Genomic DNA, 14278 nt, shown 5'->3' on the forward strand with positions numbered 1-14278 from the left:
ATCACAGCCTAATTCGCCAAACAGGTGATTTAACAAGCGCATTCGAGAAAAAAGCACTGTCGTTGCACCAATGTGTACCTAACTATAAACATCAACGCCTTTCTTAAAATCAATACACAAGTATATATTTTTAAACCTGCATATTTAGTTAATATTGCCTGCTAACATAAATTTATTTTAACTAGGGAAATTGTGTCACTTATCTTGCGTTCTGTGCAACAGAGTCAGGGTATATGCAGCAGTTTGGGCCGCCTGGCTCATTGCGAACTGTGAAGACTATTTCTTCCTAACAAAGACAGCCAACTTCGCCAAACGGGGGATGATTTAACAAAAGCGCATTTGCGAAAAAAAGCACAATCATTGCACGAATGTACCTAACCATAAACATCAATGCCTTTCTTAAAATCAGTACACAGAAGTATATATTTTTAAACCTGCATATTTAGTTAAAAGAAATTCATGTTAGCAGGCAATATTAAACGAAGAAATTTTTTTCACTTCTCTTGCGTTCATTGCATGCAGAGTCAGGGTATATGCAATGTAACAGGAATATTTAGACTTATGGATGCCACCCGTTAGATAAAATATGGAATGGTTCCGTATTTCACTGAAAGAATAAACGTTTTATTTTCGAAATTATAGTTTCCAGATTTCACCATATTAATGACCTAAGGCTCGTATTTCTTTGTGTTATTATGTTATAATTGAGTCTATGCTTTGATATTTGATAGAGCAGTCTGATTGAGCGGTGGTAGGCAGCAGCAGGCTCGTAAGCATTCATTCAAACAACACTTTCGTGCGTTTGCCAGCAGCTCTTCGCTGTGCTTCAAGCATTGAGCAGTTTATGACTTCAAACCTATCAACTCCCGAGATTAGGCTGGTGTAACCGATGTGAAATGGCTAGCTAGTTAGCGGGGTGCGCGCTAATAGCGTTTCAAACGTCACTCGCTCTGAGACTTGTAGTTGTTCCCCTTGCTCTGCAAGGGCCGCGGCTTTTGTGGAGCGATGGGTAACGATGCTTCGAGGGTGGCTGTTGTCGATGTGTTCCTGGTTCGAGCCCAGGTAGGGGCGAGGAGAGGGACGGAAGCTATACTGTTACACTGGCAATACTAAAGTGCCTATAAGAACATCCAATAGTCAAAGGTATATGAAATACAAATGGTATAGAGAGAAATAGTCCTATAATTCCTATAATAACTACAACCTAAAACTTCTTACCTGGGAATATTGAAGACTCATGTTAAAAGGAACCACCAGCTTTCATATGTTCTCATGTTCTGAGCAAGGAACTTAAACGTTAGCTTTTTTACATGGCACATATTGCACTTTTACTTCCTTCTCCAACACTTTGGTTTTGCATTATTTAAACCAAATTGAACATGTTTCATTATTTATTTGAGGCTAAATTGATTTGATTGATGTATTATATTAAGTTAAAATAAAAGTGTTCATTCAGAATTGTTGTAATTGTCATTATTACAAATAAATAAATAAATAAAATAAAAAAAATCTGCCAATTAATCGGTACCGACATTTTTTTGGTCCTCCAATAATCGGTATCGGTATCGGCGTTGAAAAATCATAATCGGCCGACCTCTAATTTGGACATTTGGTCCCCACAAGAAAAATTGCTATTTTAGGCTTAGGGGTTAGGTTTAGGGTTACAGTTAGGGTTAGGTTGAGATTTAGGGTTAGGGGTTAGGGAAAATAGGATTTTGAATGGAATCAATTGTTTGGTCTCCACAAGGATAGTAAAATAAATGTGTGTGTTAATGTGTGTCTTAATATACATGTATGTACATCCTTTCTCCAGTCCCCCCCAGTATCAGTGGTCAGACCCAGGTCCCAGAGAATGTGAGTGTGGTGGTGAACAACCCTGTGGCTCTGACCTGTGAGGCCTCCGGCATCCCTCTTCCTGCTATCACCTGGCTGAAGGACGGACGGCCAATCAGAGCCTCCAGCTCTGTCCGCGTCCTCTCAGGTTAGCTCCCCATTCGGTCTGGCTTGTGTGACATCAAATTGGTGAAGATGGCTAAGATGGCTGTCGTTGACGTGTATCCTTACAACCGTCTGTTGCTATGACAACGCTTTGTATCCTTATCCCCCTCATTTCCTTTGTGCTTAATGTCAGGTCACATGGTCAGGAATAAAGGTCCTTCTAGTTAAGTGGGCAAGGGAAGTAGACGAGGAAAGGAACCCATGATTGAGAAGTACAGGAATAATCAGGGCCTACTAATACAACAATAGTCTCTGGTACTATCTAGCCACATAGTCTGACTCTCTGTGGAGTCACGTTGATCAATCTGTCTCCCAGCTGCAGTTGAAAGGCCAAACAGTTGCACTACATCAACTGTAATAAGCAGTAATGTGATCAGTAGGATGAAGGCCAACCCCAACAGAGCTGCAGACGAGGCGGTGTGTAGAAAGACAAACCTCTGGGAGAGGCAGGAGTTTTTGTTGTTGAACGCTTTAACAAGCTGCTCTCTTTGTGCTTCCAAAGACAACAGTCAGCGGTCCTGACTGCAGCTAGACTCAGGCCACGTCCCAACTGGCACCCTGTTCCCTAGATAGTTTACTACTTTTGACCAGGGCTCTTGTTAAAAATAGTGCACTCGATCGGGAACAGGGTTGCAGTTGGGACGAACCCCCGACCTCCTGAAGTTATGGTAGTCACTTTACCTCAGTCACTTCCTTTACCGTCCTAACTCACTCTAATACAAACACAGCCTAGCCTCAAACATGGACCCGCGGTCTGACCAGCGGTCACACACATCAACCGCAGCCTGACCACCTTTTCAGTCTAGAGGATGTGAGGAAAGGGGATATGGCGGTTGTGATTGTGGTCAGCCAGGGAAATGGATTTGTGTAGAGGTGATTACTGGTTCAAACTCTGTGGGGTGTGGTCAGTAATTCTCCACTGAAGCAGGCAAACCAGTTAACATGATATTCATTAATTGCACGTTCAGCTGTAAATTTAAGAAAAACGATCTAAAAAAAAAAGGCACATATTTGAAAAAAAAGACAGCTATAAAAATAATGATTTAATCCTAGCATAAAAATTAGGATTTAATCATACCATAAAAATTATGATTTAATCTTACCATAAAAATTAATAATCTCAGTCCTCTTCTAAGAGCCACATCCGTCTGGGACAATTGTCTACTTGAAATCAGAGAACATTGTGCTACTTGTCCTCTGGGATGGATCTGATGTGCTCCTTGAAGTTGGTGTGTGTGTGTGTGTGTGTGTGTGTGTGTGTGTGTGTGTGTGTGTGTGTGTGTGTGTGTGTGTGTGTGTGTGTGTGTGTGTGTGTGTGTGTGTGTGTGTGTGTGTGTGTGAACTGTTTTCTGTGTCCAGATAATAAGTGTTGTTTTTGAAGTAAAAAAAGAGAGAAAATAGGAACTGATCTGAGTTCATCTGTTTGAGTGGGTGTGTTTGAACAGCTGTGGCTTGGTCAGTGTATCCTGTTTCACACAGCTAAATTGATTTTTAGTGCCCCAGAAAGCAGACTGCATGGAAGCCACAATTGTGATGTTGTGAGAGGGAGCATTTTGTCTGTTTGCACCTCTTTAGGCTCCAAGCTGTCCCAAATTGCACCATATTCCCTATGTAAAGTAGTGCATTATGTAGGGAATATTTTACCATTTGGGACGTAGAATAAATATTGACTTTAGATTAAGTTTTGAAAAGGACCAATCAAAGACACAGTGATTATTTAGAGACTTGAGCTCAAGTATTGACATGTTTGTCAGGAGGGCGGAGCCTTCGTCTGATGCACGCAGCAGTGGAGGATGCTGGGAGATACAGCTGCATTGTGTCCAACACGGCCGGAGAGGAGAGGAAGAACTTTGACCTGGACATCCTGGGTAATGACGTCAATGACCTTTATCCATTTGCCTTTGACCTGAGAGAGAAATATGTATTTCAGTATGTCACTGGTGGATTTTGTGATAGTGAGAATACCTGATAACCACTATTGGATGGACTTAACATGAACAACCAGTTTGAACGCAATGAAGCCTTCATTATCCCATTATATGGCCTACATAGATGGTTGAGGGCTGAGGGTTGGTACAGTAGTTGGTCTGTACAGTAGTTGTATTGCTCTTAACTCTTTCCATATATGTCCTCTTCCAGTCCCCCCTAGCATTGTGGATGAAGGCACGGTGCAGGATGCCAAGGTCAAGGAGAAACACAACGTGACACTGACCTGTGAGGTCGCAGGTCAGTGACATCATGGCAACACAACTCCACAATGACTAAAGTCTGAACATATCTCAATCCAAAATAGACTATTTTACAGTTCATACATACTGTAACAGGAAATGATTTCACCATCCCGACGGTCGCTAAGATAACCTATTATTAACCGTTAACTAGGTAACCCAGTGCCGGAGATCACCTGGCTGAAGGACGGACAGTCGTTAGGGACAGACAGACGTCACCAGGTGTTGTCTCACGGACGGTACCTCCAGATATCTGGTGCCCAGGTGGATGACACGGGCAGGTACAGCTGCCTGGCACACAACAGAGCAGGAGACCGCAGCAGACACTTCAACCTCAATGTACTGGGTAGGAGGACAACTACTCTCTCAGTATATTTTATTTACGTATGTATCCTTTATTTATACTGCTATAAAAAAATACCATTGAGATCACATTTTCAGAGGGTTTGTAGGAGGCTTCTCTCGCTAAGTCACCGAGCCTGTGAAATCTGTCATACTTTATTTCCATTTTGAAACCATTGCGTGACATGCTAAAGCTTCACAAGATGTTATCACTTTGTCATTGCTGTGTTTAAGATAAGAGGTGCTGTAGTATATAAGGTTTACCCCGGTGATTTATCCTATGCATCCACCATCACCTTATCAAAAAAGCCCCACTAGCTTCACTGACCAAGAGTCTGAATCCCCTCTCCTCTCACCCCCCAGTATCTCCCACCATCGTGGGCTCGGGTCCCGAGGGTTCGGCTGAAGAGCTGACGGTCACCCTGAGCAGCCCCACGTCTCTGGTGTGTGAGGTGCAGTCCTACCCCCCTGCCATCATCACATGGCTCAAGGAAGGGACGCCGTTCGAGTCCAGCCACAACGTCCGAGTGCTGCCAGGTGGGCGGACCCTGCAGATCCTGAACGCCAAGGAGGAGGATGCTGGGAGGTACACCTGTGTGGCCACTAATGAGGCTGGAGACAGCCTGAAGAACTACGAGGTCAAAGTTTACAGTGAGTGACGAAAACGTTTTGAAAGATGGGAGTGAGATAGGGAGGTACTACCTTAACTTGTCCAATAAGGACACATCATTTTTTTGCCATGATCTGTAACTATCTGTGTGGCTGTGATATCTGTGACTGTATAATGTATGTAACTGTAACTCTCCTTTCTTCCTCTCCTCCTGTCCTCTCCTGCAGTTCCTCCCCAAATCAATAAGAATGATGTCCCAGGTGAGGGGCTGGCCCCCAAGGAGATCAAGATAAAGGTCAACAACACTCTGACCCTGGAGTGTGAGGCTCAGGCCATCCCTACACCCTCACTGCAATGGTACAAAGACGGACAGGTCAGCACTTTACCTGTACACACACTCTACACTCTCTCGCGCTCTCTCTCTCTCACTCTTTTTTCTCCTCTCTCTCTCCTCTCTTTCCTCTCTCTCTCCTCTCTCACTCCTTCTCTCTTTCTCTCTCTCTCTCCTCTCTCTTTCTCTCTCTGTCTCTCTCCTCTCCCCTCTCTCCTCTCTCTTTCTCTCTCCTCTCTCTTCTGTCCTCTCTCCTCCCTCTTTTTCTCTCTCCTCTCTCTCTTCTCTCCTCTCTCTTTCTCTCTCTTTCTCTCTCCTCTCTCTATCTCTTTCACACACACACACTGACCACGCATCCTTCTACAACCAACCCTGATATTCCTCTGTTCCCCAGGTGCTGAGGGCAGATGACCATGTGACAATTAATGCCAACGGTCGTATTGTCAGGATCAAACATGCTCAGGTGTCCGACACTGGACGCTACACCTGCGTAGCAACCAACATCGCCGGGGAGGACGAGAAGGACTTTGATATAAATATACAAGGTGAACTGCGTTCCCATTACTTGTGCTGTCGGACTCTACTATGAAGTCTTAGCAGAGGCTGCCATCTAGTGGTAGCAGATAGTATGTTGGCTCATAAACTTGAGGAGAGTTGTAGCTAGTACAGTCTAGCAGGTTATAAAGAATTTGGCTTATCTCATTCTTGCTTCATAACAGTATTCTGTCTTAAAATCGGGAATTCCTGGAGTTTCCCAGGTGTAGCCTGTCTAGGCTATATGCCTGTCTAGGCTATGTATTATTGGAACTGGCGGATAAACTTAACACTAAATAGACACTTTTTAACTATACATGTCACAATTTCAGACGTAACAATGCACAAACAGTCTATTTTCTGGCAATTTATCCTCTCAATTTATTAGCATTGCTTCGCGCAGACCAAAAAATAGACTTGCTTTCTAATTTGAAGTGCATGACGCAGTTGACGGCATTGACACTCGCAGCCCGCCTGTTTTCTCTCATTCACTACCATACATTCTAATTCCAGCGTGTACACGCTCGTTCACGCGTAAACAAAAACACTTTTCGATTTGATTTGGGCTTTAGTCTTAGCAGAGGCTGTCCTCTAGTGGTAGGTGACAGTATTTAATCAGAAGCTGTAAATCTTAGCAGAGGCTGTCCTCTAGTGGTAGGTGACAGTATTTAATCAGAAGCTGTAAATCTTAGCAGAGGCTGTCCTCTAGTGGTAGGTGACAGTATTTAATCAGAAGCTGTAAATCTTAGCAGAGGCTGTCCTCTAGTGGTAGGTGACAGTATTTAATCAGAAGCTGTAAATCTTAACAGAGGCTGCCCTCTAGTGGTAGGTGACAGTATTTAATCAGAAGCTGTAAATCTTAGCAGAGGCTGTCCTCTAGTGGTAGGTGACAGTATTTAATCAGAAGCTGTAAATCTTAGCAGAGGCTGCCCTCTAGTGGTAGGTGACAGTATTTAATCAGAAGCTGTAAATCTTAGCAGAGGCTGCCCTCTAGTGGTAGGTGACAGTATTTAATCAGAAGCTGTAAATCTTAACAGAGGCTGCCCTCTAGTGGTAGGTGACAGTATTTAATCAGAAGCTGTAAATCTTAGCAGAGGCTGCCCTCTAGTGGTAGCTGACAGTATTTAATTACATCCTGAACATTGACTGTCGTAGCTGTCATCAAAATAACCCTAACTCTCTTTTTCTCTCTCCGTCTCTCTCTCTCTGTCTCTCTCTCTCCTCTTCAGTCCCTCCTAGTTTCCAGCGTCCCGGGGGGGTAGGAGATACCACCTCGACACCAGGCACTGGGGGAGATGTTAAGGATGTGGTACTAAACAACCCTATCTCTCTGTACTGTGAGACCAACGCTGTTCCCCCGCCCACACTCACCTGGTACAAAGATGGACGCACAATGGCCTCCAACGAAAACGTGCTCATCATGCCTGGTGAGGAGAGGACCTACAGTGCTGTGAAAAAGTATTCTTAATTTTCTTTACTTTTACATATTTTTTATACTGAATCAGGTCTTGAACCAAAATCTAATATTTGATGAAGGGAACCTGAGTGAACAAATAACACAGCAGTTGCATACTTATTTAATTTATTTCATAAACAAGGTTATGCAACACCTCATGCACCTGTGTGAAAAAGTAATTGCCACCTTGCACTCAATAACTGGTTGTGCCACCTTTAGCTGCAATGACTCCAACCAAACACTTCCTGTAGTTGTTGATTTGTCTCTCACATCGCTGTGGAGAAATGTTTGTCCACTCTTTCAAGCATAAACTGCCCGTTTCATGTCCTGCCACAACATCTCAATTGCTATGATGTCTGGACTTTGACTAGGCCATTCCAAAACTTCACATTTTTTGCTTTTTAGTCATTTTCATGTAGACTTGATTGTGTGTTTTGGAGGCAAAATTCCTCCACAGCAACGTCAGAGACAGATCAACAACTACAGGAAGTGTTTGGTTGGAGTCATTGCAGCTAAAGGTGGCACAACCAGTTATTGAGTGTAAGGGGGCAATTACTTTCTCATGCAAGGGCATTGAGTGTTGCATAACTTTGTTAATTATTAAATAAAAGTATATATTTTTTTGTAATTTGTAAACTCAGGTTCACTTCATCTAATATTAGGTTCTGATAACATTCAGTATCAAAAATATGCAAAAATAGAGAAAATCAGAAAGGGGGCAAACACTTTTTCATGGCACTGTATGTGTGTGTGTGCTTGCATGCACGGATGTGTGTGTGTGTGTGACTCTGACTGTGACTACCTCTGCAGGTGGGCGAGTGCTGCAGATCCCCAGGGCTCAGGCTGAGGATTCTGGGAGGTATACATGCTTGGCGGTGAACGAGGCGGGAGAGGACTCCATCCAGTATGACGTCAGAGTGCTGGGTGAGTAGAAGGGGAAAACACCACATATCTAAACTGAGCTGGCCTGGGTCGTGAGTAGAGGGGAAAACACCACATATCTAAACTGAGCTGACCTGGGTCAAAAGTATATGTCAAATCATTTCAAATACTATTTGGAATCCCAGGTACAAACTGACTGTGTGTGTGTTGAACCCCAGTACCCCCCTCAATCCGCGGGGCGGACCGTGACCTACCTGAGGAGGTGGTGATCCAGGTCAATAAGACCACAGTGTTGGAGTGTCAAGTGGACGGAAGTCCCACCCCTAAAATCACCTGGCTGAAGGACAGTCAGCCAATAAACCCTAAAGGACCCCACAGACTGCTGTCCAATGGACGCTCCCTGCAGGTGACTGGACTATGCTGTAAAAAGGGCTTAATAAAATGTATTTGATTGATTGATTGATTAACGGATTGATTGATGATTGATGGATTGATTTATTGATTGAAAAGAGAAAGAGGTGCTATAGGGTTGGGAAAGGCTGGGGATTATATGAGGGGAGGAAGCTCAGTGAGAGACTGAAGGCTCAGGCCTTATGTACAGTAACGTCAGCCAGCTGTCTGTCTCTTCTTCAGGTGGTGAATGCCCAGGTGACAGACACGGGCCACTATGTGTGTGTGGCTGATAACCTGGCGGGAAGCGCAGAGAAATCCTTCAATCTCAACGTCCATGGTGAGTCAGAACAGAGTTTTTATTGTGTTTTAATCTATGTTTACCAGCCTCATCTCTCTGGTATCTTCATTAATATGGATGGGTGGGGGGGTTGATGGATGGAGGGATGGATAGGTGTGGGGATTGATAGATGGATGGATGGATTGACTGATATATTGATAGCCAGTTTGTCTGTTTTCTCTCTCCTCCAGTCCCCCCCACCATAGTGGGAGCTAGCCCAGAGAACGTGACGGTGGTGGTGAATAACTTTGTGTCTCTGACTTGTGAGGCTACCGGGTTCCCCCCTCCCTCTCTGAGCTGGGTCAAAGACAGGGGTCCTGTACAGGCCAACACCAACGCACTCATCATGCCAGGTAACAGATACACATTTTAAATACTTTATTTGATTCCACAAATCACATTACAAATCACATTGCTTTCGCAGCAGCTAATGGGGATCCTAATAAAATACCAAATCACAGTCGAGAAGGATTCAAACATTTCAAAAGACACGGATATCTGGACACTTTTGTAGAAAGCACCTTCTTCTCCAGACAGCTAGGCTGCCCACAGCAGCTGACACACAGCAGTACCTTGCTAGCTGCTTTGCCTTCGTCTGAAGGCCTGCGTACTGTCAGCCTACGTTCATGGCTGAGACTTCCAAATATCAGCACTACAAATTTGCTCTGATAACCAAGGCTGTTCAGGAGTGATACGGGCTGGTATTTCAATAACTTGGCAGCAACAAAAAGTCAAAAGAGTAGCCCACCTCCTAAATAAGCCCTTCCCTCTGACCTCCCCCCACCTCCTAAATAAGCCCCTCCCCTGGCCTCCTTCCACCTCCTAAATAAGCCCCTCCCCCCGGCCTCCTTCCACCTCCTAAATAAGCCCCACCTCCTAAATAAGCCCCTCCCTCCAGCCTCCCCCCACTTCCTAATTAAGCCCCTCCCTCTGGCCTTCCCCCACCTCCTAAATAAACCCCTCACCCTGGCCTCCCCCCACCTCCTAAATAAACCCCTCACCCTGGCCTCCCCCCACCTCCTAAATAAACCCCTCACCCTGGCCTCCCCCACTTCCTAATTAAGCCCCTCCCTCTGGCCTTCCCCCACCTCCTAAATAAACCCCTCCCCTGGCATCCCCCACCTCCTAAATAAGCCCCTCCCTCTGGCCTCCCTGCACCTCCTAAATAAACCCCTCCCTCTGGCCTCCCTGCACCTCCTAAATAAACCCCTCCCTCTGGCCTCCCCCCACCTCCTAAATAAGACCCCTCCCTCTGGCCTCCCCCCACCTCCTAAATAAGCCAAAAGTCAGTTTGTTGGCAACACTGGAGGGAAAATGCACATTTAGTTTTTTGCAGATTTTTGAATATTCACATGAAAATCTGTCGCAAATTGGATGGAAACCTAGCTAATAATAACAATAAAAATAATCAAGTCAAAAATAACAAGTAATAGAAGATAAATAAGAGGTAGTATGCATTGTAATAATGGACTGGATATGCAAATATAAAGCTGGTAGTGGATTGGGCACACGTTGTATCCTAATCTCTATTTATCTCTCTCTTTTCTGTTTTCTCTCTCTCTCCCTCCCCAATCCCTTCCCCCCTCTCTCTCTCCCTCCCAATCCCTTCCTCTCTCTCTCTCCCTCCCCAATCCCTTCCCCTCTCTCTCTCTCCCTCCCAATCCCTTCCTCTCTCTCTCTCCCTCCCCAATCCCTTCCCCTCTCTCTCTCCCTCCCAATCCCTTCCCCTCTCTCTCTCCCTCCCAATCCCTTCCCCTCTCTCTCTGCCTCCCCAATCCCTTCCCCTCTCTCTCTCTCTGCCTCCCCAATCCCTTCCCCTCTCTCTCTCTCTCCCTCCCCAATCCCTTCCCCTCTTTCGCTCTCCCTCCCCAATCCCTTCCCCTCTCTCTCTCTCCCTCCCCAATCCCTTCCTCTCTCTCCCTCCCCAATCCCTTCCCCTCTCTCTCCCTCCCCAATCCCTTCTCTCTCTCTCTCTCTCTCTCTCCCCAGATCCCTTCCTCTCTCTCTCTCTCCCTCCCCAATCCCTTCCCCTCTCTTTCCCTCCCCAATCTCTTCCTCTCTCTCTCTCCCTCCCCAATCCCTTCCTCTCTCTCTCTCTCTCCCTCCCCAATCCCTTCCTCTCTCTCTCTCTCCCTCCCCAATCCCTTCCTCTCTCTCCCTCCCCAAACCCTCTCTCTCTCTCTCCCGAATCCCTTCCTCTCTCTCTCTCTCTCTCCCTTCCCAATCCCGTCCTCTCTCTCTCCCTCCCCAATCCATTTCTCTCTCTCTCTCCCCCGAATCCCTTCCTCTCTCTCTCTCTCCTCCCTCCCTCCCAATCCCTTCCTCTCTCGCCCTCCCCAATTCCTTCCTTCCTTTCTCTCTGTCTCTCTCTCTATTCCCAATCCCTTCCTCTCTCTCCCCAATCCCTTCCTCTCTCTCCCCAATCCCTTCCTCTCTCTCTCCAGGTGGACGCACCCTGCAGATTCTGAGGGCTAAGATGTCTGACGGGGGGAAGTACAGCTGTGTAGCCATGAACCCCGCTGGAGAGGCCAGGAAACTCCTCCACCTCACTGTGTTTGGTCAGTACCTGCAGCAGGACAGAACAGACATCACTACATACACTACTGGACTGCTCTTTGACCCCTTGTGTCTCCTTCTCATATCCTTCTTCCTTCCCCTGTCTTCCATATACGGCTTCTGTCCACTCTATTACAAAAATATTGCTCTCACCCCTGCCTCTCCCCTGGCCCTCCCCCAGTCCCTCCCAGTATCAGAGACAGCAGTGGGGACTCTCCTGTGGTGGTGAGTGTGCGTGTGGGCAACTCAGTGACTCTGGAGTGTGAGTCCAACGCTGTGCCCCCTCCCACCATCACCTGGTACAAGAACGGTCGGATGGTGACAGAGTCTGCCAACCTCCGCATCCTGGCACAGGGACAGATGCTGGAGCTGAAAGGGGCAGAGGTGAGAGACACAGAGGGGGAGTTCTGAACCTAGCGATAGGGGTGGGGTTAGGGGAAGGGAAGCGATGCGATGCGATGCGATTGGATGGGGTTAGTCCTCTTTGTGAACTCATCTCTATTTTGTGACCTCATTTCTATTTTGCCAAGTAAAGTTAAACAGCACTAGTTAACACTACAGTAGTTGAATATATTATAGAGTTCTATTGAAAGTTGTTATACTGATCCATCCCCTGTCCGTCCTCTGTGTTCCTAGGTGTCTGACACTGGCCAGTACGTCTGCAAGGCCACCAACGTTGCCGGACAGGTGGACAAGAACTTCCACCTCAACATCTACGGTAAGATCATATTCTAGAAACTCAGACTTGAGACACTCAAAAAATCTCATTCTGATCACTGAGGATAAAAACGAGGAGATGGAGAAGAGAGACATATCTGAGTCTTAGTCAAACTGACCTGACTGTAAATCTCTGTCCCTCCATGCCCAGTGCCCCCCAGTATAGACGGTCCAGTGGAGGAGAAGATAGTGGAGACCATCAGCAACCCTGTCACCTTTGCCTGTGACGCCACGGGCATCCCCCCTCCCAGTCTCATCTGGCTCAAGAACGGTCGGACCATAGGTAAGCAGCACCCACAGTCATATCACTTATTATTGTCTTATTTACTATCTCAAACTTCCATTGTCCTCCCAAGATTGACTGGAAAGTAGTAAAGTGACAGTATTCTTTTCTCAGAGAACTCAGAGTCTCTGGAGCTGCACATCCTGTCTGGAGGCAGTAAGCTGCAGATCGCCCGCTCCCAGCTCTCAGACTCTGGCACCTACACCTGTATGGCTTCCAACGTGGAGGGCAAGGCTCGAAAGAGTTACCACCTCACCATACAAGGTAAATGTACATTATCATTGAGGTTACCCTTCAAGTTACTCTGATATCCTCTCTGGGCTAGGTGGGACGTTTGCGTCCCACCCTAGTCAACAGCCAGTGGAATCCCGTGGCGCGATATTCAAATACCTTAGAAATGCTATTACTTCAATTTCTCAAACATATGACTATTTTACACCATTTTAAAGACAAGACTCTCGTTAATCTAACCACACTGTCCGATTTCAAAAAGGCTTTACAACGAAAGCAAAACATTAGATTATGTCAGCAGAGTACCCAGCCAGAAATAATCAGACACCCATTTTTCAAGCTAGCATATAATGTCACAAAAACCAAAACCACAGCTAAATGCAGCACTAACCTTTGATGATCTTCATCAGATGACACTCCTAGGACATTATGTTATACAATACATGCATGTTTTGTTCAATCAAGTTCATATTTATATCAAAAACCAGCTTTTTACATTAGCATGTGACTAGCATGTGACTAGCATTCCCACCGAACACTTCCGGTGAATTTACTAAATTACTCACGATAAACGTTCACAAAAAACATAACAATTATTTTAAGAATTATAGATACAGAACTCCTTTATGCAATCGCTATGTCCGATTTTAAAATAGCTTTTCGGTGAAAGCACATTTTGCAATATTCTGAGTAGATAGCCCGGCCATCACAGGCTAGCTATTTTGACACCCACCAAGTTTGGTACTCACCAAACTCAGATTTACTATAAGAAAAATTGGATTACCTTTGCTGTTCTTCGTCAGAATGCACTTTCAGGACTTCTACTTCAATAACACATATTGGTTTGGTTCCAAATAATCCATAGTTATATTCAAATAGCGGCGTTTTGTTCGTGCGTTCAAGACACTATCCGAAGGGTAAAGAAGGGTGACGCGCCTGGCGCGTTTCGTGACAAAAAAATTCTAAATATTCCATTACCGTACTTCGAAGCATGTCAAACGCTGTTTAAAATCCATTTTTATGGGATTTTTCTCGTAAAAAAGCGATAATATTCCGACCGGGAGTCGTTGTTTTCGTTCAAAGACTGAAAATGTAAACATGGAGTCGTCTCGTGGACGCGCACGCCAGTCTCATTGTTCTCAGATCGACCACTTACCAAATGCGCTACTGTTTTTCAGCCATGGGCTGCAAAGTCATCATTCAACGTTCTGGCGCCTTCTGAGAGCCTATGGGAGCGTTAGAAAATGTCACGTTACAGCAGAGATCCCCTGTTTTGGATAGAGATGATCAAGAAGGCCAAGAAATGGTCAGAGAGGGCGCTTCCTGTTTGGAATCTTCTCAGGTTTTGGCCTGCCAAATGAGTTCTGTTATACTCACAGA

General features: G+C 45.5%; 1 protein-coding gene across 2 annotated transcripts in view; it reads left to right on the forward strand.

The window, feature by feature from the left end:
• The window catches only part of hmcn1 (hemicentin 1), a 240393-nt gene that overhangs the window by 180371 nt on the left and 45744 nt on the right, over positions 1–14278 (forward strand). For both annotated transcript variants that reach the window (XM_045687880.1, XM_045687881.1), the window contains exons 46-62: positions 1814–1981; positions 3753–3866; positions 4138–4224; positions 4381–4572; positions 4932–5219; positions 5406–5551; positions 5904–6054; positions 7273–7470; positions 8310–8423; positions 8600–8787; positions 9015–9111; positions 9303–9464; positions 11556–11669; positions 11849–12051; positions 12304–12385; positions 12536–12667; positions 12782–12931. In XM_045687880.1, coding sequence (XP_045543836.1) covers positions 1814–1981; positions 3753–3866; positions 4138–4224; positions 4381–4572; positions 4932–5219; positions 5406–5551; positions 5904–6054; positions 7273–7470; positions 8310–8423; positions 8600–8787; positions 9015–9111; positions 9303–9464; positions 11556–11669; positions 11849–12051; positions 12304–12385; positions 12536–12667; positions 12782–12931 — 2586 coding nt within the window. The remainder of the gene's footprint in view (positions 1–1813; positions 1982–3752; positions 3867–4137; positions 4225–4380; positions 4573–4931; positions 5220–5405; positions 5552–5903; positions 6055–7272; positions 7471–8309; positions 8424–8599; positions 8788–9014; positions 9112–9302; positions 9465–11555; positions 11670–11848; positions 12052–12303; positions 12386–12535; positions 12668–12781; positions 12932–14278) is intronic.

The sequence above is a fragment of the Salmo salar genome, chromosome ssa10, assembly GCF_905237065.1.
Source record: "Salmo salar chromosome ssa10, Ssal_v3.1, whole genome shotgun sequence".
NCBI classification, from domain to species: domain Eukaryota; kingdom Metazoa; phylum Chordata; class Actinopteri; order Salmoniformes; family Salmonidae; genus Salmo; species Salmo salar.